Genomic DNA, 25,565 nt, shown 5'->3' with positions numbered 1-25,565 from the left:
GATCAGATAAATAAGATTTAAACCAGCTTAGTGCAGAACCTTTTAGGCCAATTAAGTGATCCAGTCTCTGTAGCAGAATTTGATGGTCAATAGTGTCAAACGCTGCACTAAGATCTAATAAAACAAGTACAGAGACGAGTCCTTTGTCCTGAGTATGGATGAGTATGGGTGATTTTCCGCCGCTGACCGCAAAGTTGGAGCTGGGGGCTGTTCCCAGGCGAGCCACCTCAGCTGATGTTTCCATCTCTGCGGCTGGCGGTCCCGTCCCGGTGGCTCCAGCCGGTGTTTCCGCCTCGGCGCACTCGGGGCCTGGGCGGAGTGCATCCCGTTCTGCTGGCTCGGCGGCACGGCGCAAGCTGCTCAGGAATGCGGTGCGATGGCACTCGCTGGGGTCTCCCCCTCGCCGTGCTGCTTCCAAGCCGTATCATCCAGAGAGCAACCGGCCCTCATCTGATTGAAGCGAGGCCCAACCAAGACCTCCTCGCCCCCTCTTCCCACCAACCACCTTAATTGTGGGGGACTCCATCATCAGGCAAGTCCGCTTCCTCAAGACAGTCACTCGCTACTACTACTGTAGTCTACTGTGCCTGTCATCTTAAATGAACTCCTGGAGCTTTTGCGCTCCCTGCCCTCCACAGTCACTAAAATTATTGTCCACGTAGAATGTAATGACACTGCTCGTAAGCAGTCCGAGCTGACGAAAGCCGATTTTAGAGACCTCTTCAGCGTCCTGCACACCACAGGTAAATCGGTGTTCATATCTGGCCCGATTCCAACATTGGCTCGTGGAGATGAGTGGTTCACCCGAATCCGCAGCCTCCATACCTGGCTGTATTCCACCTGCAGAGACTTTGACTTCACTTATATTGACAATTTTAACCTATTCTGGAATCGCTATTCATTCTACAAGCTGGACGGAGTTCACCTAAACCAACTGGGCAGTAGGATGCTAGCCGCTAATTTGCATCATGCTGTACAGCATGCTGTACAAACTGCCACACGCGCTGCACGTGACTGACGGTTGTTTACATCACACACCCCCTTCCGGACTTCTTCCTCCCCGCCACCTGTGGCAGCTCAAACTCCTCTTTCTTCCTCCCCGCCACCTGTGGCAGCTCAAACTCCTCTTTCACTCACCACTGCCCCCCCCATGGGCCCCTAATGCCAATTTGTTATTTATTTCAACCAACTCCACCCCTAATTCTAAACCCCTCAGCACATCAAGACAAATTGGCCTCTTGAATGCACGGTCACTTTCTTACAAGTCTTTTAGATCCTGCCAAATGCGCAGGAGATCTGACCCTCGCTACCTAGTGAAAAAAAACTCAATCAATCCCTGTCTGCCCAAAACCAAAATCTGAACTAATAAAGTTAGCACTTCTGAATATCAGATCCCTCTCTAGTAAGAGCTTTTATATTAATGACTTTATTTCCCAACATAGTCTCAGTTTTTTATTCTTAACTGAATGTTGGCTCTCTTCAACTGCTTCTGCCATATTATTGGAATCATCTCCCCCAAATTATGGCTTTCTATACTAGAGTCGTCAAGATAAAAGAGGAGGAGGGGTGGCCAGTATCTTCTCTAACAATTTCACTTGCTCAAGAAGTAACTTTGGTGAATTTTCAAGTTTTGAATACTTAGCCTCGGTTATTAAGACTCAGCAGTCTATACTAACTATAACTATTTATCAACCTCCTAAATACAACTCCAACTTCTTATCTGAGTTTTCAGATTTCATGTCCATTGCTCTCACCAGTTATGACAGGATTATTTTACTTGGGGATTTTAACTGTCATATTAATAATACCGTTGATTTATATGCCATGGAATTTTTAGGTCTTCTGGCTAGCTTTGGTCTGGTGCAGCATGTCAAGGGGGCTACCCACAATCATGGAAATACACTAGACTTGGTCCTCACAAAAGGTATCAAAATAGATATTTCTGATATCACTCGTGTTCCCGTTTCTGACCCTTTCTGTGTGTTTTTTAATGTCACCAAGTCTGTATCAACTCAGTTCAATGAGACTGTTGTGAAAAGACGACTTGATGACAAGGCCAGGACAAGATTTTTGATAGCATGAATACTTTTCCTCCATCCAATGCCTGTGCTGTTGATGATCTAATATTTGATTTTAACAAAAAATTAAGATCCTCTTTAGACATTGCTGCTCCTCCAAGAATTAAAAAAGACAAATAACCCATAAGCTACCATGGAAAACTGATGCTATTTGCCAGTTTAAAAGAAACTGTCGTAGAGCTGAGAGACAATGGAGGAAAAGTAAACTAAATGTTCACTTTGACATCCTTAAATACCATATTGGCATTTACAGTAATGCTGTTAAACAAGCAAGACAGGCCCATTTCTCAAAAATCATTATTGAAAATAAACACAATTCTGAAGTCCTTTTTTCCACGATCAGCTCTCTTTTAAATCCAACACCGATGCCTTGCTTAAATGATCAAAACTCAGAAAGTAAATGTCAAGAATTTGCACTATTTTTTAAAGGAAAAATTGATACCATTAGGTCCAGTATTTTAGTCACAGATTCAACAACCATCTGCGATCTACCTGTTAGTGAGCATCCATCTATGACATCTTTTAATTTAGTCACAGATAGTGAAATTAGTGCCACTATAACCAAAATGAAGTCATCCACATGCTCACTAGACCCTATTCCAACTAAACTTTTTAAATCCAGTCTCTTGTGCCTTTCTAATGACACTACCAGAATCGTCAACACTTCTCTACAGTCTGGTATTTTCCCTGCTGCTTTTAAAACAGCCATGGTGAAACCTTTGCTCAAGAAACCTGATCTTGACACTAGTGACTTAGCCAATTACAGGCCTATTTTAAATCTCCCTTTTATTGGTAAACTGTTAGAGAAAATTGTTTTTAATCAACTATTTAATCACACTAATAATTTATTGGATAAATTTCAATCTGGCTATCGCACTAACCACAGTACAGAAACTGCCTCATTAAAAGTAGTTAATGACGTCAGAATCGCAGCTGACTCGAATAACGTTGCTGTCCTCTTTTTACTTGACTTGAGTGCTGCGTTTGACACCGTTGATCATTCCATTTTAATTTATCGACTTGAGAAATGGATGGGTCTTTCTGGTGCTGTGCTTGACTGGTTTCGTTCTTACTTGTCTGACAGGAAATTCTTTGTTAGCCTAGGTGATTCTGTATCTCAGACATTTGATGCTGAGTATGGTGTACCTCAGGGGAGCATCCTTGGTCCGATCCTCTTTTCTTTATATATGCTCCCTCTAGGTAAAATAATTAATCTTCATAATGTACATTATCATTGTTATGCAGATGATATGCAATTATATATCTCTGTTTCATCAGGAGACCCTAGTGCGTTAAACAGTCTTTTTTCCTGTATTACAGATATTAACATCTGGATGAACAAAAAATGTTTAAAGCTAAATGAGCAGAAAACAGAGATTTTACTTGTTGGTCCACTAGAAGAAAGGCAGAAACTTCAGTCAAAGTTTGGCAGTCTGTCCCAGCAGATTAAATCACATTACAAGCCTAGGAGTGATTTTAGACTCTGATCTTAATTTTATTCACCTTTTTAACAGAGTTGCAAAAACATCACTTTTTCACCTTAGAAACATTGCTAAAATTAGACCTTTTTTTTAACTCAGGATGATGCTGAAATACTTGTACATGCTTTTATCACTAGCCGTTTGGACTACTGCAATTCCCTTTTTACTGGTCTCCCTACAAAGTCACTGAAGAAACTACAAGTTATTCAGAACGCTGCAGCCAGGATTTTATTATTAAAGTGATGATGATACACAGCTTCCAGGCATTACAGAGTAAGTCATGTTTGTTGTTTATCACTATATTGTCAGTTAGGGTTGGGTCGGTTCTCGGTAATACCAATTCGGTTCGGTACTCCGTCTTGGACTGGGGTTTTTTTTTTTTGAGACCGACATCATTTTACAGCCTGTAGCCAAACATACTCGGGCGGAATGTACGCAGAACAGACTCCGGAGGTCCGCCCGGACTAAAAGCGGACGTCTGCAAGCCCTATGCGCGAAAAGTGTGGCATGTATTTTTCACATCACGGGGATTTTTCACGGACATTTTTGCAGGAAACTACAACGCGGAAGTGCGCTCGACTATGGAAGCCCGAAAGACTGCAGACATTCCTCGCGGAGTCCGCTCCGCTTATAGTACGCCCGAATCTAGACATTCCTCGCGGAGTCCGCTCCGCTTATAGTACGCCCGAATCTGTGTCTGCCTCTTTGCCAAGCGCACAGCGAGCAGGAGAGAGAGGGGGGTGGGGGTGGGGCGGGGACTTAGCTAGGGGGTCTCTACTGTAGCCTGGACTTTGTTTAACAGTGACGGGGAGTCGATAATGGAGGACAGTTTAGTCTCGAAGAAATCAAAGAATGCGCCAACATGGCAACACTTTGGCTTTGAGCCAGATGAAGGAGGCAACCCTTGTTTGCACTGATTGAGTAAGCTAAACCTGCAAATTTATTTGTAAGGAATAAAAGAAACGACGTGTTACTGTCACTCTGTTGTCCTATGGTTGTTTTTTATTTTAAATGAGTCAATTGCGCCCCCAAGTGGAGAAAATCCGGTATTACCGACTTGATGCGGTTTTTCACAAAAACCGGACCGTTTTTTTTTTTTCCCTCATACCGACCCAACCCTATTGTCAGTAAACTTATGTCAGATTTCTGCTGTTGCTAACAAGTGTTATTAACTTTATGTAGTTTTTTTCCCCCAGTGTTCTAGTTAATCAGTACATTATTTCAGACGCCTTCACTTTTTTTTAAACAGAGCAGTGTTTGTGATGCTCACCTCCACATGCTGGGCAGGTTTGGGGAGTATGGCGGTTGAGCGTCAGGGGCTCGGGCACAATGCATCCTGGTGCATGTAGGCACTGCATTTCCGCCTGTGGAAGAATAAAACTCAGCTTCTCTGTTAACGCAACATGCACCGAGAAATTTATTGCTTCATTTACCAGCAACACTGATTGGATATCCACTTAAAGGGATAGTGTACCCAAAAATGAAAATTCAGCCATTATCTACTCACCCATATGCCGACGGAGGCTCAGGTGAAGTTTTAGAGTCCTCACATCCCTTGCGGAGATCGGCGGGGGGAGCGGCTAGCACACCTAATGGCTGACGGCGCCCCAGACTAACGTCCAAGAACACAAAACTGAAACCACAAAATATCTCCAACATGCTCATCCGTAGTGATCCAAGTGTCCTGAATCCCCGACATAGAAAGTTGTTTCGAAAAACGTCATTTGAACTCTGTTTTTAGCCTCACTGTAGCCTGTAGCTCTGACTGCTTCTCTCTGCTCCGCGCTCACGTGTGTACGAGACCAGCGAAAGCATGAGCTTTGCTTACCCGTGTTTACATCACGTGACACGTGCACCACAGGGGGAGACAACAGTAACCACAGTAGCTAAAAGATAATTTGCACTATGATCTTTTAGCAAAGGACAGCCCACATCACATCACATCACATCACATCACAAACTTCACCAGGGCCTCCGTCAGCATATGGGTGAGTAGATAATGGCTGAATTTTCATTTTTGGGTGCACTATCCCTTTAAAATGTGGTGAATTTCTTCTTTAATGCATTGCATTGCAGCTATTTAGTCATACACACATTGGATACTTTGAAGAGTGCACAATAGAGCTGTGTTATCTAGAAAAATAGAGGTATCGGATCGTGAATTGTTATCGACAGTAGTGCTGCACGATTTGATAAAAATGTGCGATTGCGATTACAATATAATAAATAAATGGTATCATGAGTCTTCTTGCTTGATTCAGTGTTTCCCCTACCCTATATTAGGGGGGCACTGGCCTGACATAGTTATTATAATGGACAGTGTGTAAATGACCATCAACAGACTGCTGTTACCCACAGTCAAACACGGCTCTTGCACGGCAGAGCAGCACGGCACTGTACACACAGCAGAGCTGAGCCTGTGTTGCATTCAGGCGTTGTCACATAAATGATCAATTCCAGCATGGGAACAGGCCATAGCACAACACAGCAGCATGTCAAGTGGACCGAAACCGAGCAAAAGTGCTAAATTTTTCATTTGTTATTACATAGTTTGTTATGGAGTCCGTGATTTCCCTGTGTCTCTTTGAGGTCTTGTTGTATGGCGTGACACTTACAAATGTATGCGTAATTGTGCTTTGTTGTTGTTTTATGAGGCTCTGGCGGCTTTCAGTTGTCTCTTTGTCTTTAAAGTTACTTGGCTTGACTTTCTCTCGCATGCATTCTTCGTACTTTTCTCTGTGCTGTCTCAAGTGTTGATAGAGATTGATCATGTTGCTGCGGGAAGTGGCGACTTTAACTTTTAAAGTTTTACACAGCACATCTTTTTGGTCAACGTCGCCGTACCTGAATCCAAAGTATCGCCATATAATAGGTGCTGGGTTATTTTTCGCCACCAGCTCAGCCTGTTTTTGGTTGTGTTCATGCTCTTCTTTAGCGTCTGTGGTGGTCACTGCTGCACGCCGAGTATTCATCTGACCATACGTGCTGCACACACCAGGATAGCGTGTGGGCGTAATGTCAACAAAATCCACACACTACAGGAGAGGTAGTCATGTTCACAGTTCACAGGCACACATGTTAACATTTATTTACATTTAATCACAAATCGCAGCCTTTTATGCAGTTATGTAATCGCACAGCCTGACATCGCGATTGCAACTGCGATTAGATCAATCGTGCAGCACTAATCGTCAGATACTCAATATTGAATGAGTCGGATCAGGATCGGGGGCAAAACAACTTGATCAGTACATCCCTGTAAAAATTTTTACCTAGACTGTTTACAAGAAATAGAATAGTAGCTGGGGATATTCCTGGTGAGGAAGTTTGTGGGGCTGCCCCCTTCAAGTTCAAGATTCGAAACTCAGATTTGTTCGTAAACACGTGTGTATGATCATGAATGCCAATCCATCATAAAGTGACAGCGCGCTCCCGGAAATCAGCAATTAGCATGAATCCCCGCCCATGAATAGCCAATGACCACCATATAAGGAGGTGTAGGTGAATCCAGTCGACCCGTCAGTCATGGCGCAAAGAAAGAAAGAGAGAGAAAGAAAAAAGAATTTTTCTGAAGCGGAGATCGAAATAATTTTGGGTGAAGTGGACTTAAGAAAAAACATTTCATTTTCTTCAGTAATCGACAGATTAGTCGACAATGAAAATAATCGTTAGTGGCAGCCCTATCGGAATGTAGAGCTATTTAACATTTATTTTAACAAATGATACAGATAACATATAGCCTACAGCAGTTTGTATGCATCATCTTCAAATTATTTGAATCTTAATAGCCTAAAGCTCTGTTTAATACAACGTAAATTAAACAGTTTTCAAATCAGATTTATTACATCAAATAATTCTTTCAGCTGGTGCGTGCTCCTTTGTGGCTCCACCACCTGCTGCTCCTGCTGCCCCTGCTGAACCCAGGCACCCAGGCCGAAGAGGCTGTGATCCGGCTGTCCTTACGGATATTTTTATTATCATCATTCAACATGTAGAAAGAACGTGTAATCTATTGAGTCGATTTACATAGATAATTCATGAATCTAATCTGGATCTTAAACCTGCTAATTGCCAACTAATTTAACTAAATGTGTTATATTTTTAATATTTTGTCATGTTTAGATTACGTGTTTCAAAGGCATCTGTGTATTGTGTACATAACAGCGCAATACGAGTTAAAATTGTAATTTCCAATAGTGACAAGCAATATTTATGTGCTTTACTAAATTTACACAAGCACTACGAGTGGTCAGGAGCAGGAGTAGATTTTGTTAGTAGCTACGAAAAGATATTGATGAATGCGGACATGCACGTAAATTTCCGTCTGCGAACAGTTTACACACAAATTCTTTCTGCTCACGTTTCATGAATGAGACCCAGTGAGTGGAGCTGGTGGAGACCAATACAGGCCTAAAATGAGAGTGAGTACTGGACTTAGTTTGATCACGTGTCTACTGGACGTGTATGTAGGAACTATTTGCCAGTGTGTTCACCATAACTTCATATGGTGTCAGTATTTTAAGTATCTGTGTTTTCAAATTTACCCCAAAGTGACCAAAAACCTTTCATAATGCATCTTTAGGGTTTGCAGAGCATTTACTTATTACTCTACAGCTATGGTCCTAAAACCAGGGGCCTCATTTATAAAACTGTGTGCAAGGAAAGCTGACTAAGGGTGACATACGAATAAAGCACAGAAAGTGCTTACGCACAAAAATATCCTGAGTTATAACACAGTGTGCACGCATGTCCCAGGCCCGTTTCCCTTCATAAATCACAATCAACTCGAAATGTGGCACAGGTGAGAGAGCGTCTTGCCCTACCCATAGATGCCTACAAATGGGCAGTGAAACGCCCTGAATTAATATTCATTAACAAGAAACAGCACGAAGGAGAGCACGGCAAATGTAGCATTAAAGGGTAAAAAAAACGAAACTTCACACAATGTGAAGATGACGTTCTTGTTGGGGAGTTCAATAACAGAAATGCACTGTTGTTTGGTGGACTCAATATGGATATTATAAGGCTAAAAATGCAGCGAAGTGGCAGCTGGTGGCAAATGCTGTAAATGCTGCCACCTCTGTGTCAGAAGTGAAGAAGTGGTGTGATATTCAGGTGTTAAGGCCATTTGTGGACATAAAACCGAGGGATGTTTCGAGCTGACTCAGACAGTTTCAGTGACTGTCTGAAATAAATACTCTAAATGAGGAATACAGTTGTCATAGCTGTTTTACAAACAATCTGATTGTCTTGACTCAAATGATTTCTTAAAATACATCTTGTTTTCTGTGTGTGTGTGTGTGTGTGTGTGTGTGTGTGGCTGCAAAGGGTAAAGGCATTTATTTCAGCTGTGCTAAGGCCTGTGGGAAATTGAATTGGTCTATGTAAATGGAACATTGACACTTGGTCTATTTAAAGGTGTCATTAAGAATCATTAAGAGTCGGTTATTGGTGTTAAAACCTCTGGCTTTAACACCAATAACTGGCTTTAACGACCCCGTTAACAAACGCGCCGTTTTAATAGAACGGAGCACGTAGGCTACTGACCTGTTGCCAAACCCGGTCTCACGCCATTTCTTGTCATTTTCAGTCTATCACAGTTAGTCAACAATTAGTATCAACCCCCCCCCCCCCCCGTACTAACTTTTCATAACCGTTTATGATCTCAAACACGTGTACACGTGTAAATGTCTGCTCAGTAGTGATCTTCACAGTATCTAGTTCCTGCCCCATACACCCATTTGACTAATTGTGAGCACCACCACTGGATGGTACATTGATTGGCACACACAGCTGTCAATCATGATGCCATTTTTATTGCCATCAAATAACTAATTAAAACCAAATATATTGGCAAATGAACAAAAATCAGCGTGATAAGTGACAGAAACCATCTTTGGGAAAATTTTATTTGAAATGTTCGTGAGTTTTTAGTTTGGCCCGCATCCTGTCCATCTAACATGGAGGGGACGGGGTTTAGGACCTACACTGCAGCCAGCTATCAGGGGGCGATTTATTGAGATTGTTTACTTTTTGGGTGCTGTCCTGTTGCCCATCTTTATAAGGAATTACTCGCCAGGCAACAAATGCAGGTAGATTTTTCATCTGCCGAGTAAATCTCGAAAGGCTATCTGCCACACTGGCGGGTAAATGATTTTGTTGAGTGCTGACCTCACGCTATGTTGTTGCCTGGTTGGTGCGACACAATGCTAGAAACCAATGTCCCCATGTTTGACTCTCTGTGACAACAAGCTAATCATACTCATTTGCTAAATTAGCTAGGTAGCTAGTGACGTAGCTACTTTATACTTTGTCAGCTGAGTGGAAGCTAATGTATAAGTGTGTATTCAAACTGTTTTGTTCAGGACTCACAACCACAAAAAGCAAACAGGCTAATAAAAAAAACCAAGTGATGTGGTTGGTCTATCAATTGGACAGCATCACTTACGCACGCACTCCTGACCCCTACACATAACAAACACTGCTGTTCATGGTTCTGAAATAACAGCAAAGGTATGGTTACATGTATCTTGACCAATAATCGTTGTTTTTACTATTTTTCTATGGATACGAAATAGAGGGGGCTAAGGCCTAGCTGAACCCTCGTGGTGCTGGGCCCTGTGAACAGTGCAAAGAGCCAAACAATTCAGTGGCATTTAAAATAGAATTTGGTCATTGAAAACTGTGATTAATTATTTCAAACTGCTCATGTAATATGAACCATTTTTTCTGTGTGAATCACTATAGATAGAATTATGTTCAATTTTAACTGTTTTATCAGTAGATTTTTTTCCTTTTAGACAAGTCGCGTAGTTGAGGTTTAAACTTAAGTGTAATGTTAAATTATGGTTTGGAACACCTTCATCTGTAACCCTGTTAGTGTTGGCACAAGCCCTCTGCATTGACTGATCATTAAAGCCCCGTTGCCACCAAACACTTTAAGTACGGTACCTTTTGGAACTAACCCTTCAGGCTTGTTACCAAGACCCTAGGTTTAGGGTCCCCTAGACCCCTCGTTTCCACCACAAACAGCATCCTGAATGTAATTGCTGTATTTCCTTTTTTTCACTAATGATTCAGAGGGAAGTCTGCAACTCATTTATCGTCCACAGAGGTTGCACGGTGTAATTTTCAGAACAAAATATAATGGGCTGCAGTGAGTCTTAAAGTAAAAGAGTGTGTGAAAATTGTTCTCCGCATTTCACCCATCCCCTGAGGGAGCGGTGAGCAGCAGTGGTGCTGCACTCGGGAATCATGTGGTGATCTAACCCCCCAATTCCAGCCCCTGATGCTGAGTGCCAAGCAGGGAGGCAATGGGTCCCATTTTTTTTTGATATGACCCTGTCGGTGATCGAACCCACGTCCTCCCAGTCTCAGGGCGGACACTCTACCACTTGGTCACTGAGCTTTTAGTCCTTCTCAGGCAATCTCAGGGGTTTAGTATTGCTGGAGCCTGAGAAGGACTAAATGCACAGACCTGCAATTTTTTAATATCCCATGGAGAGAGACTCAAATTGCAGCCTGTTTTGTTATGAGCTATTTTGTTCAGTCTCTTAGTAGGCACTCCAGTAGGTGCGCTACAGAGTGACAGTCATTTACCGAAGGCATTTTATATCTGGCCGATTTTTGGAGACTATGGCGGGGCAAATTAGATTATGGTGGGCCGCCATAGTCTCGTCAGTGTATGGGAAACACTGCTTATGTATGTAAGACTTGCCACAGTGGTTACATACGCTTCAAAACCAGCCACAACTCAGCCCTGAGCAAGAGTGACTGTTTTCCATTGAGTCTAGGGCTGGGCGATAAATCGATTTTATCGATTAATTCGAATTTGTAGTTTAGGCCGATTTGTTTTAATGAAAATCGAGTGCTCTTGGGACATGGAATGTCACCTCTCTGGTGGGGAAGGAGCCGGAGCTTGTGGAAGAGGTTGAGCGCTACCGGCTAGATATAGTTGGCCTCACCTCGACACATAGTTCCGGCTCTGGAACCCAAGTCCTTGAGAGGGGTTGGACTCTCTCCTTCGCTGGAGTTGCTCCGGGTGAGAGGCGGAGGGCAGGGGTGTGCTTTCTGATAGCCCCCAGACTCTCTGCCTGTACCTTGGGGTTTACCCCGGTAGACGAAAGGGTTGCTTCCCTGCACCTTTGGGTAGGGGAACGGGTCCTGACTGTTGTCTGCGCTTATGCGCCGAACAACAGTTCAGAGTACCCGCCCTTTTTGGAGTCCCTGGGACGGGTGCTGGACAGTGCCCCGACTGGGGACTCCATTGTTCTGCTGGGGGACTTCAACGCTCACGTGGGCAATGACAGCGGGACCTGGAGGGGCGTGATTGGGAGGAACGGCCTGCCCGATCTGAACCCGAGTGGTGTTCAGTTATTAGACTTCTGTGCGGGTCGCAGTTTGGCCATAACTAACACCATGTTCAAACATAAGGATGTCCATCAGTGCACGTGGCACCAGGACAGCCTAGGTCGCAGGTCAATGATTGACTTTGTAGTCGTATCATTTGACCTGCAGCCATATGTTCTGGACACTCGGGTGAAGAGAGGAGCAGAGCTGTCAACTGATCACCACCTGGTGGTGAGTTGGATCAGATGGCGGGGGAAGATACCGCGCAGACCTGGCAGCCCCAAACGAACAGTGAGGGTCTGCTGGGAACGCCTGGCAGAAGAACCTGTCCAGATGATCTTCAACTCCCACCTCCGGGAGAGCTTCGACCGCGTCCTGAGGGCAGAGGGGGATATTGAGTCCGAATGGGCCTTGTTCCGCTCTGCCATTGTTGAGGCGGCGGTTGCGAGCTGCGCCCGCAAGGCCGCTGGGGCCAGTCGAGGCGGTAATCCCCGAACCCGCTGGTGGACACCAGAGGTGAGGGGAGCCATCAGGCTGAAGAAGGAGGCCTACAGGGCATGGTCTGTGGGTCTCCGGAAGCAGCTGATGGGTACCACAGGGCCAAGCGGAGCGCAGCAGTGGCAGTCGTGGAGGCAAAAACTCGGGCGTGGGAGGAGTTTGGTGAGGCCATGGAGGAAGACTATCGATCGGCTCCAAAGAGGTTCTGGCAAACCGTCCGGCGCCTCAGGGGGGGAAGGCAGCAACTTGCTCACACTGTTTACAGTGGGGGCGGGGAGCTGCTGACGTCAACTGCGGACATTGTCGGGCAGTGGAAGGAATATTTTGAGGAGCTCCTCAATCCCACCAACACGTATTCCAGTGAGGAAACAGAGACGGGGGTCTCGGAGGTGGGTCGTCCAATTTCTGGGGCAGAAGTTGCTGAGGTAGTGAAACAACTCCGAGGCGGCGGAGCCCCGGGGGTGGATGAGATTCGTCCTGGATATCTCAAGGCTCTGGATGTTGTAGGGCTGTCCTGGCTGACACGCCTCTGCAACATTGCATGGACATCGGGGGCAGTGCCTCTGGAGTGGCAGACCGGGGTGGTGGTCCCCATTTTCAAGAAAGGGGACCAGAGGGTGTGTTCCAACTACAGGGGGATCACACTCCTCAGCCTACCTGGTAAGGTCTACTCCAGGGTGCTGGAGAAGAGGGTACGGTCGATAGTTGATCCTCAGATTGAGGAGGAGCAATGTGGTTTTCGTCCCGGATGCGGAACTGTGGACCAGCTCTTTACCCTCGCCAGGGTGCTAGAGGGGGCATGGGAGTTTGCCCAACCAGTCCACATGTGTTTTGTGGATTTTGAGAAGGCTTACGACCATGTCCCCAGGGGCATCCTGTGGGGGGTGCTCCGGGAGTATGGGGTTGGTGGCCGCTTGCTAAGGGCCATCCAGTCCCTGTACCGAAGGAGCATGAGTCTGGTTCGCGCGGCCGGCAGTAAGTCGGACCCGTTCCTGGTGAGGGTTGGACTCCACCAGGGCTGCCCTTTGTCACTGGTTCTGTTCATAACTTTTATGGACAGAATTTCTAGGCGCAGCCAAGTGGTGGAGGGTGTCAGGTTCGGTGACGGGAGGATCTCGTCCCTGCTTTTTGCGGTTGACATGGTCCTCCTAGCTCCATCGAACAGTGACCTCCAGCTCTTGCTGGGGCTGTTCGCTGTTCGCAGCCGAGTGTGAAGCGGCTGGGATGAGAATCAGCACCTCCAAGTCTGAGGCCATGGTCCTCAGCCGGAAAAGGGTGGATTGCCCACTCCAAGTCGGGGGGGAGGTCCTTCCTGTTGAGGAGTTTAAGTATCTCGGGATCTTGTTCACGAGTGAGGGTAGGATGGAGCGGGAGATTGACAGGCGGATTGGGGCGGCGTCAGCAGTGATGCAGGCACTTAACCGGTCCGTTGTGGTGAAGAGAGAGCTTAGCCAAAAAGCGAAGCTCTCGATTTACCGGTCGATCTACGTTCCAACCCTCACCTACGGTCACGAGCTTTGGGTAGTGACTGAAAGAATGAGATCGCGAGTACAAGCGGCCGAAATGAGTTTCCTCCGCAGGGTGGCTGGGCTCAGCCTTAGGGATAGGGTGAGGAGCTCGGACATCCGGGAGGGACTGGGAGTAGAGCCGCTGCTCCTCCACATCAAGGGGAGCCAGTTGAGGTGGTTCGGGCATCTGGTAAGGATGCCTTCCGGACGCCTCCCTTGGGAGGTGTTTGGGGCGTGTCCAACCGGGAGGAGACCTCGGGGCGCTGAAGGGATTACATCACCCGGCTGGGAACGCCTCGGGGTTCCCGCGGAAGAGCTGACGGAAGTGGCTGGGGAGAGGACTGTCTGGGCTTCTTTGCAGAGGCTGCTGCCCCCGCGACCCGGACCCGGATAAGCGGAGGACAACGACGACGACGACGACGAAAATCGAGTTTCTATTTAAAATCCGCCACCGCCGCTCCACACTGGACTCCCGTAGTTCAGAGTGGGCTCACCCCTCCCCCCTCGCGTGCTTGATACACAACATGGCAGCGAGTGGGGAAGAACTCCTTCAAGAAAGGGAACAAGTTCTTAAGCGCTTTTGTGTGCACACCTGTGTCTGTCTGTCTGTGTGTGTGTGGGCGCGCACGCATCAGGGCAGAACTCCGCCGTGCGCGACACAGAGAGCAGAGGAGGATTTTAGACGCGCACCGTGTAGGGACAGAAATGACATGCCGTTGTGTAAATAAGATAAATAAGTGTTACCAACGCCAAGCTGGCAGACCCCCGAACCGTAGTAAAGGGACCTCCGAAGACCATTAGCTCCTTTAGCTTGTGTTAGCTCGTTGTGGCAACAACACATAAACAACAGGACTTCGTCTGCGTTAAAGAACGGCACTTTATTTTCAGCACTGCAGGGATGATGCACAGCCTCTCTCATCAGTGTCTGACTTTTACATAGAGGGAAATAACTCAAAAACAGCATGCAGAACTGTGTAGGCTTCTTAACTGTGGCTGCTCGATGTAAACAACATAGCACATGCCTCACTTTCTTCCTGGGGCGCATCCATCTGACGTCACACACCACACCCGGTGCACTAACGTCTCATACCTCCTACATCAAGTACACACACACACACACACACACACCCACACACATCAGGCTCAGCCTGTAACATAAGGCTATTTAGTTTGTTTAATAAAAGGACAAGGTTCTTCTGTTCTATAGGAAAGGTGACTTTAAATGACTTCTGTTGTGATCCAATATGATGGTAGGGGAAACACTGCCGTATGATAAGAAAGGGGTCCAGTGGAAAGCGATCACAGATGCAGTCGCCATGTATATTGCAAGAGATATGGTGCCCATATATAGGCTACCGTGGAAAAGCTGGGGTTTATTCACATGCTGAAAGTTTTGGACCCTAGGTATGTGCTACCAGGCCGCAAATATATATATTTTTTTAACTAGGAGGGGAAAAAATCGATTTAAATCGTGAATCAGATTTTTTGTGAAAAAATCTGAGATTTTTTTAGGCCATAACGCCCAGCCCTAATTGAGTTACTGTCTTCTACTGACCAGTCAATGCACTGCAGTGTTCACGGCTCCACCTTTTAGTACCAGACCTGTGGTACACCAACAGAGGAGTGATGGAAAAATGGGGAGGTTAAGAAACTGCTCCACTGGCACCATCCACAACTTTTCACAGTGGAAACCTAAAAAAAATGCGTACCGAACTGACCTGAACCATACCGGATTGCTTGGTAGAAATGTGGCTTATTTAAAAGTGTAAATTTATTTTGTTAAAAAAAAATAAGATGCTGTGTGTACTTTTCTATTCTACTAGACCAACATTTCCTCACAGCTGTTATCTTTTTCCACTTCACAGCTAACAGTAATAATGGTTTATCTTCTCAGCCCAGTCATCCATAAGCACCATGGGAAAGAAGAGTCGAGTGAAGATTCAGAAGTCAGGCTCAGGAGCCAGTACTGTGGTTTCCCCCAAGGAGATGATGAACCTGATCTCTGAACTGCTGCAGAGTATGTTTACCATCAGTTTTACATCCAGTGCACCTTCACACTCCTTACATGGGGAAAAGTCTTTTTTACACGCTCATTCTACATTCCAGTGATTACAGAGCTGTCTGTGCTAACTCACACAAAAGAAGGCATGTACACTATTTGTTTTAAAAGCATACTGTATATCCCCTTGTAATGTCCTGCTCAACTGTTTGGTAGAGCCCATTTTGAGTCACTATATCTTAATGAAAAGTATGTTAAACTTAACCTGAGTGAGCTATCTCTACCATTTGGTTTAGGCATGTTAAGCTAAAAAAATTCCACTAGGTGTCAGTGTATCTTTAAAAAGTATGCCTTCTCAGCAGTGGTGGATAAAGTACCTAAAAGCCATTCTTGAGTAAAAGTACAGTTATCTTACCAGAAAATGATTTTGGTATAAGTTAAAGTTGCCCATTTAGAATATTACTTAAGCAAAAGTATAGTATAGTATCTGATATTTGCTGTATTTAAGTATCAAAAGTAATTTTATGATATTAAATACAATTAAGGACTGAAAGTAAAATTACAAGTAAATACTGTTAATAAAAAAGCAAGCAGACAGAATTTTGAGACTTAGGAAGTTTGTTTGATATTTCACTGTAGAATGACACAGAGAAGCAACAGGGACTCGTAATGCAACAAATGAATATCTTTTATCATTCATTGTTACTAAAGTACAGACACAAGCCTCATAAAGCTGTATAAACCACATAAGAATGTGAGTATTAAAATGTTTTACTAAATTCAAGGATTTGGTAAATAATTATTTCTCAAGCTAAAAATCTAAAGATATTGCATTTATCCTTCACACTTTTGCCAGCATGGCCTTCAAGTAGGCATTAAATTCCATTCTAGGTGGTTTTAAATTGGTCTTAAAAACTCTTAAATTAGCTTTGAGAACCCTTGGTGTTTCCAACATATATGTAACATTAGTCCGTTCTGTATTTGATGACAAAAAAATATATCAGTGTGACTTTAATTTTATTATTATTTTTTTTAAAGATTGTTTTTTGGGGGCTTTTTGCCTTTAATGGACAGGAGAGATTGAAATGGGGTGAGAGACAGAGTGGGGGTTGACATGCAGCAAAGGGTTGCAAGCCGGAGTCGAACCTGCTACCACTCCGGCGAGGCATCGCCTCTGTACATGGGGTGCTGGCACTATCCACTACGCTACCAACGCCCCTAATTTTAGTCATTAATCTATTTTTTCCAATTACCATGAAGTGACTTCTCAACTGTTTGGCCTACAAAACTGCTAAAAAAAAACTAAGGGGTATTTTGAAAATAAATAAACATTAGAACCTGTTTTTCATCTGGAACCTCCCATCTACAGTGGGCTTGGGATGCACCCCTGTTTGAGGACTTGGCTCAGATTCCAGAGTTACTCCTTAAGGAATCTGATCCTGATTGATTCGGTGGTGGGAACCTCTTGCGAGCACATGCTTTTGCTGACGTCGACCCCAGCAGGATTTGAACTCTGGACCTTCCGTATGGAAGATGAGTGCTCTAACCACTACACTAGAAACATTGATTTCTATTAATGATGGCCCAAGCACATAAAAACTGAAAGAAAAAAAAAATTCCAATCCCTTTTTCTTAGTGGCTAAACTAAACAAAACACTTGTAGGCTGCTCCACTTCATTTATAAACAAACATAAACATTAAGTTGTCATAATGCATGTTACAATGCTAGATAAGTTGAATATAGCCCCTTGACACGCCGCTGATGTGAAAAGCTACCAGGGTATGGGGAGGTATCACAGGTATCAATGGGAACACCATAATGAAACAGTTTTAGTATGGTGATTGTGTCTGTTTTGTCTTCAGTGATCTGAAACACCAGAGATGAAGGAGGTAGAAGTGAGCACAGATAAACCTCCTAGCAGCTGAAAGCACACATTCTCTCAAGCTAAAAGATGGCAGCCCTAGGTGTTACCAACCCTTAACACACGTACAGTCAGTAATGTCCAAGTTGTGAGCATCAGTTGTCAGACAATACAACTAGTGTTACATCACATTGAGTTAGCTCACACCAGATGTGCATTAAGTTTTTACACAGTATGATGTAGTATTGATTTGCTCTCTATGGTGCCATGTTTTACACATGTGTTGTATAGTCAAGTTAACATGTCACAGTGAAGGTGTGTGTTGGCTTTACACTTAATTACATTGCTAGAGTTGAGGTGTTGATGGTCAGTGTGTGCTTCCTCAGAATGCAGCAGTGCTGCACCCTCTGCTGGTAAAGAGTGGGAGGAGTACATCCAGATCAGAGGTTTGGTGGAGAAGATCCGCAAGAAACAGAAAGGTGAGTGTATACAGCCATGCACACAGTATTTCTACTGTTCACATGAATGATTTTTAACATTTTATTTCACTCTAATGAATAAATACTAAGTGATGAGCAGGCCCAAATGGAATCACTTTTAATTGTTTTCAGCAGTGATCCTAAATGAAAATCTGTGGAATTCTGCAGAATGTGTTTTTTTTTTTTTTTTCATAATGTGATAGACAATATTAATTTGTGATTATGATAACAATTGTTTTGGAAAAAAATTAACCTCACACAATACATTAAAATCTAAAATTACCTCAAGCAGGCTAACAGAACCACCATGTACATTTTAGTAGAAACTTTGAATCAGAAATTTGATTTAATCATGAATACTTGAAGAAAAGAAATTAAGCATTTGTCGGAAAAGTCAATCAACAAAATGGAAGTTCAATATGGAGCAGAGAAAACAAAAAATATATTTGCCAATCTGTTAACAGTTAATCTTATTTTGACATTTCTTCTCACTACACCATAGGATTGTGCCGGTCTGAAAATTTTCCAACTGGTTTGATTTAAAGTTAAATATCTAACCGAACCGATATATCGAATTATATACCTAATTTCACCACTGGGGGTCGCGTTTGAGCTATTTTTCCCAATACAAGCCCATTATAGGTGTAATGCACTTCCAATCCACTAGGTGGTGGTAATGCTGTATTAACCGCCAATACACACAAGGTTACACAAGAAGAAGAAGCAGAAGGCCACCAAGACGTTAGGGCAAAGACGGTGGATAAACCAGTAATAATAGTAGTAATAGTACAGTATAGTTTATACTGTATAGTACAGTAGTAATCCAGTATCTTTGGTTAGGGCAACAAACTGAATGACTGCTGACTCCCTCGCACTTTTCCTCGCCCCCAATGAAATTTGATCTCTCGCAGCAGCAGCAGACAGCTTAGTGGAGCTGCGGAGTCGCTCTGCAGCCTCTGAGACAAACTAAACAAAACACTTGTAGGCTCCTCCACTTCATTTATAAACAAACATAAACATTAAGTTGTCATAATGCATGTTACAATGCAAGATAAGTTGAATATAGCCCCTTGACACACCGCTGATGTGAAAAGAAAATTCTGACTGAATACAACACACATTGTCACACACATTTACAGTGTGGAGGAGACAGTGACAACATACAGAGTTTTACAACCAGCATCTATATGTGTAAAATCTGCGGAGTTCCATATGGGCCTGGTGATAAGTGTGTGTGTGTGTGTGTGTGTGTGTGTGTGTGTGTGTGTGTGTGTGTGTGTGTGTTTGTAGGTATGTCAATACTGTTTGAGGGCAGCCGAGAGGACTGCTTTCCAGACTTGTTGTCCTGGGCTCGGGAAAATGGGGCGTCCTGTGACGGCTTCACAGTGGCCAACTTTGGTACGGAGGGCTACGGCCTGCAGGCCACTAGAGACATCAAGGTGAGGTCAACTCAGCAGTGGGCACTTACACTGTTGAAGTTTCTACAGTATTAAAACCACTCCATTGACCCCCAGTGCAATACAGAATCAAGAGCAATACAGTTATCTATAATAACTGATAAATGACAACACCTTCAAATTTCCCTCTCTCCTTAATGTAAAGAAGTACATTTTGAAAATGTTCATCCATTTATAGAGCAGATGATGAACAGTCTGAGACATCTTAAGAAAAAGAAGTTCAGTTCCAACAATATGCCTCAGTTTTTCCGGTTGGTGCCGTCTGGGGGTCGGGGCGACGCCCTAATATAATGGTAGGCGAAACACTGGAGTATGACATGTTAGATCATTGACCTCAGCCTCGATTAATCAAAGGGTAATATATGAATACAATGGTGTCATGATGAGTCAACCTTATTCTTTCCAAATAGAGCTATTGAAGTCATCTGGTGAAAATTCTTGTATTTTTTTAATACTGCAATATATATTGCAAAAATTAAACATCGCAATGTCAGTTTTTTCCAATATCATGCAGCCCTACTGTAGAACAACATGGCAGACTCTGTGGAAGAGGACTCGCTCCAGACTTGGCAGTGTTAATTTTGGCAGCTATTTTAGTATTAGTCAGAATCAGAATCGGCTTTATTCGCCAAGTCCGTGTGTACATACAAGGAATTTGACTCCGGTAGACTTGCTCCCAATGTACTAGAATTGACATAAATACGCAAATTTAGGCAAGAAGTGGAATATACAGAATATGCAATATACAAAAAAAATATACAAACATACATCAAATATAAAAAAAATATAAAAAATTCTAAAAAAAAAAAAAAAAAAAAAAATTTGTTAGTTAGTTAGTAGTTTTAGTTATATTTTAGTCATTTTTATCCTATGTTTAGTCTAATCTCTACACACTTACAAACTGTTATTTCTGCAGCAGTGTTTGACAGGTTTAAGGGGTGATTTACAAGCACACACTTACTGATCATCATTTGAAAAGCTCAACATCTCTCCATTTATGCTCTCAAAAACTTTGACACCGAAAATAACTAATCTGAGACAACTAGGATTTGTACCCAGGGTCACTGTAAACTCTGACTTATCCATCTCACTGTTAAGAAGCAGAGAAATAAGTTAATTAAAGCCTGAATTCTTTCTTAATGTGCAACATGTTAGTCTGGAGGTTTAAACTCGAGTCCTAAGTGGAGTCCTAAGTGGAGTCCTAAGTGGAGAGTCCTAAGTGGAGTCCTAAGTGGAGTCCTAAGTGGAGTCCTAAGTGGAGTCCTGCGAGGATCAACAGAGTCTGGTGGTCAGTGGCTGCTCACTCCACTGCCTTTCAGCAGCCAGCAAATATCCTGGTGCAGACTATTTACTGGAGTTTGCCAGCCTCTCGCTCCTGCGGCATTTGAAAATGATTACAAGCACTGCTTTTCATGTCAACATGTCAAATCTTGTCTCATCAACACAAATTAAAAACATGAATTTCATCTCAGTTTTTATTATCAAGATCTATTTTAGCTCCTCGTTATCCCATTTTTGTCATGGAAAAAAAGGTTGTTGATGAAAAACTTTTGACAATGAAATTAACACTGGCACATAGATACAAACAGCTTATTGTAAGGTAAGGAAAACACAGCAGATCTTATTTCCAGGTGATGATAAACTAATGAAAACATAGGTATGAGTATTATATACCACTTCTGCCAGTAGATGGCCCTGAATCTTGCGCACTGGACCTTTTAAGATAGACGTCTGATACAGATTCTTTTGTACTGAGGCTGCTGATTGACAATATTTTGCATCATGTTTAATATCTTTAAGTCTGACCATGGTAAGTATTTGTTGTTGTTTTTTTCCAGAGAACTGTATTCTAATCAGGGTGAAAAGCCTCTGAAGCAACATTTTACCCGAGGTCAGCGACTCACTTCAACTTGCTCCTGAAACCTGGCAACTCTTAGCCTTGGGAAGTGCAACAACATTAGGCATGCAAAGTCATCCTGTGGGCCGGATTGGAGCCTTTAGTGGGCCAGTTCTGGCTTATGTTAAAGCTAAGCTATGTTTAAAGCTAAATAATGCAGCTTTTTGGCAACAGCCTCAATTGGTGTGTGTGTGTGTGTGTGTGTGTGTGTGTAGGCAGAGGAACTGTTCCTGTGGATTCCCCGGAAGATGCTAATGACTGTGGAGTCGGCCCAAAACTCTGTACTGGGTAAGGACTGCAAATTATAAGTATACATCTAGCTCCTTGGGCCCCATAAGAAAATGGTCTAATTCCAGGATCAATTAAGAATCATCCTTGGTGTAACAGGAAAATAGCCAAACAACCAAATTAAATCTCTACTCATTCTTGTGAATTGCAACAAAACCTTTTTTTTTTTTGTCCAGTTACTCTGGAATATCTGTTTTAAAAGATCACAGTCCACTGACTATTGACTATTATGCCTTATAATGGACCAACCTCCCAGTGATTACATGTTTTCTTAAGCTGATGACCTGAATTTTTACAACTTTGTCAGACATACAAGTCCCAGGATGATGATGTAAAACATGAAGGAATTGTTAAACGATTGTTGTGGTATTAAATACAAGAGTATTTAATTAGCTGCATAATCAGAAAGTTTAAAATCTTTTTATTCAAGAAATAAATACCATTGTAATGTTACCCACTCACAATTTCTGTTGATAATGTAATTTGTTTTTGTGATAAACAACATTTAATGTCATTTGTAACACAAAGAACACACACTGGCCGTCATTTTTCAATTTAACGTACAAACCAGCGCACATCCGAGCACAGAGATCATCTTATAGTAGGGTTCATGCGTCATTCATGAAACGTTGGTATCTCACCGATCACAGTGTAGAAATGTTCAGGTGTTGATAAATGTGGCAGCTGAAAACAATCGTCCCAATGTATTCTCGATTTAGAGGCCCTGCCCCTAGAGTTTGCAACATAATACGGCCAAGAAGAGAAACTTCTCTGGACTGGAAATGCTAAAATCCCATGTCCAGTTTAACCGACTGGTTCTATTTGGTAGCCTGAAAAGTGGCATCAAAAGAAGTAAAAAAAACACAGTATAGAAAGAAATCATTGCTATGCTCAACAGCATTGGAGTGGACAGTTGAACTCCAGCTGAGGATGGAATATTTAATTTGTACATCCATGATTCATTCTTACCTATATCCATCCATCCATCCATCCATCCATGAAAAAATGTGTTGCAGCCCATAGGCCATTGCAAGATCAAGATGGCGGCGTGGACGCAGCGGCCCCTCTCTCTCCGAGTTTTGTGCCTAAAATTGTGTGTTCCAGTGAATGTTCTTGTGCTTTGTGTTTACGTCAGTGTGGGCATAGTTCAGCGTCTACGTTGCTCAGACGATACAGTCGCCACTGCTTTCTGGATATAAGAAATAAATCAAAACATCACAACTTGGACAGAAAGCCACAGAGGAACCACCCATCCAGCTACAATGACTATTGGCCCATAGCACTGACTTCCACCATCATGAAATACTTAGTGGCTGGTCATCCAGAACATCAAGTCCATCTTTCCGCCCTCCCACGACCTGTTTCAGTTTGCATACAGGTCAAACAGGTCCATAGAGGATGCCATTTCCGCTGCTCTCCATCCAGCCCTCACCCACCTGGACTCAAAGAACTCATACGTGCGAATGCTGTTCCTAAACTTCAGTTCAGCATTCAACACAATCATTCCCCAGCAGCTCATACAAAATCTTGGACACTTGGGACTTAAAACCTCTCTCTGTAACTGGGTGCTGGACTTTCTAACAAGGAGGACACAAAATGTGCGGGTCGGTAGTAGGGCTGCTCGATTATGGAAAAAATAATAATCACGATTATTTTGATCAAAATTGAAATCATGATTATGCAAACGATTATGCGGCGCACGTGATGACATATTGTTTACACGACGGCATGTCATTTCTGTCTGTACATGTGCGTTTAAAATTCTCCTCTGCTCTCTGTATTGCGCACAGCGGAGTTCGGCCCCGATGCGCGCGCGCGCGCACACACACACACACACACACACACACACACACACAGACCAACCTCTCTCGCTCTCCCTCTGCCATTTTCCACACGCTGTTTTTGAAATCTTCCGCGATCACCTGCCCCTCGCATTACTCGTAGTTCACCTACTTGACTGGCTGGTGGAGTGAAAAGAGGAGAGGAGGGGAGGGGTAGGTATCGCACATGCGCGGCTTCCAGGTACGTTTCATTTGCAACACAAGACAACGAGAGTAAACTGATAGGAAGCGCATAATCGTTTTATGTCGATTATTTTGTTTTCATAATCGTTGACAGCCCAAATCGTAATCTAGATTAAAATTCGATTAATTGAGCAGCCCTAGTCGGCAGCAACACCTCCAAAACCATCACGCTGAGCACAGGGGCTTCACAGGGGTGTGTGCTCAGCCCACTGCTCTTCACACTGCTGACCCACGACTTTGTGCCAACCCACAGCACCAACCACATTGTCAAGTTTTCGGATGACACGACTGTGGTGGATCTCATTTCCAACAATGATAAAGCCAACTACAGGAGTGAGATGAGCCGACTGGTGCAGTGGTGTCAGGACAACAATCTCTTCCTCAATGTGGAGATTGAACAAGAGATTGTCGTGGACTTCAGGAGAAGAATTCCACAGCATCCCCACTGACCAATGACTGTGCTGCTGTTGAGAGGGTGAGCAGCAACAAGTTCCTGGGGGTGCACATCTCTGAGGACCTCTCCTGAACCAACAACACCACATCGCTGGCCAAGAAAGGAAGACTCTGCAACGCATAGTGAATACAGCCAGCAAGATCATTGGTACCCCTCTTCCCTCCCTCATAGACATCTTCAACATCCGCCTCACCTGCAAAGCTATCAGCATTGCTAGTGACACCTCCCACCCCTCAAACGCCCACTTCAGCCTCCTGCCTTCGGGGAGAAGGTACCGGAGCCTCCGGGCCCACTCCACAAAACTCACAAACCATTATCCACCAGGCTTTCAGGATGTTGAACTCTATCCACTACCTCTCCCCTCTGCCCCATGCCCCTGGATTGTAATTCCTTCCACTGCACATAAAGATTACCTCTGCTGTTTTGCACATAGACTCACTACATCCGCACCCCAGTGTTGTATTATTATTATCGTTATATTATATTACAAACTGCTGCTGACTGTCTGTTTTTACACTGTGCACGTCACTTCACTTTACTTTAACCATTTGCACCACTCCGTATCTGCTGCTGTTAGTCATTTGCACTACATGTACATCATGTACATCCCATAGGCTGCTCTAACGTGCACCTTGATCGAGGCCGGTTCTACGCAGGGGCAAGAGGGGGCAATGCCCCTTTAAACAAATGTCTTGCCCCCTCAAATCAAATCCGCCGAAAAAGGCACAAAACTGAAAAGTTTTCTCATCTGTCTCCACTCCGCTCCGTCCTGTGTGCCGGCTGTGTGTGACTGTCTGCAGTCGGCAGAGACCCTCCCCCCAGTAAACACCCAATCACTATTTAGTATGCAAATGAGCCAAGATGCATCGGCGTCAGGTTTCTCAGTCTCAGTGAGGCAGAATGCAGCAGTGAAGTGAAGCTCCGTTAAACTCGTCGTAGCGTCTCGTGTCGTGAGATACTTAATATATAGTAAACAACAAAGTGTGAGCATAGAGAGTGAGCCTGTCAGTGCGAACATTTCTTCAATCACACAAGCACAGCGAGAGATGAGTGCCTGCTGCATGTCACATACTGAGGACAAATGCCCTGTGTGTGCCAGACCCCTACATAAAGCCCCGCCCAGCCTCTAGTTCTGCACGCTGTTTTTTGATAATCACAGCGATTTTTATAAAGCTTTTATTAACTTTTCAC

General features: G+C 43.8%; 1 protein-coding gene across 1 annotated transcript in view; it reads left to right on the top strand.

Moving 5' to 3' along the window:
• setd3 (SET domain containing 3, actin histidine methyltransferase) overlaps nt 1-25,565 on the top strand; it is a 96,500-nt gene that overhangs the window by 24,964 nt on the left and 45,971 nt on the right. Inside the window, exons 2-5 of the mRNA XM_050061963.1 lie at nt 15,809-15,931; nt 18,162-18,254; nt 19,545-19,693; nt 21,824-21,896. Coding sequence (XP_049917920.1) covers nt 15,829-15,931; nt 18,162-18,254; nt 19,545-19,693; nt 21,824-21,896 — 418 coding nt within the window. The 5' untranslated portion in view covers nt 15,809-15,828. The remainder of the gene's footprint in view (nt 1-15,808; nt 15,932-18,161; nt 18,255-19,544; nt 19,694-21,823; nt 21,897-25,565) is intronic.

The sequence above is a fragment of the Epinephelus moara genome, chromosome 14, assembly GCF_006386435.1.
Source record: "Epinephelus moara isolate mb chromosome 14, YSFRI_EMoa_1.0, whole genome shotgun sequence".
In the NCBI taxonomy this organism is placed as follows: Eukaryota; Metazoa; Chordata; class Actinopteri; order Perciformes; family Serranidae; genus Epinephelus; species Epinephelus moara.
The sequence above is the reverse complement of the archived record's forward strand: the minus strand, read 5'-3'. Positions and strand labels throughout refer to the sequence as shown.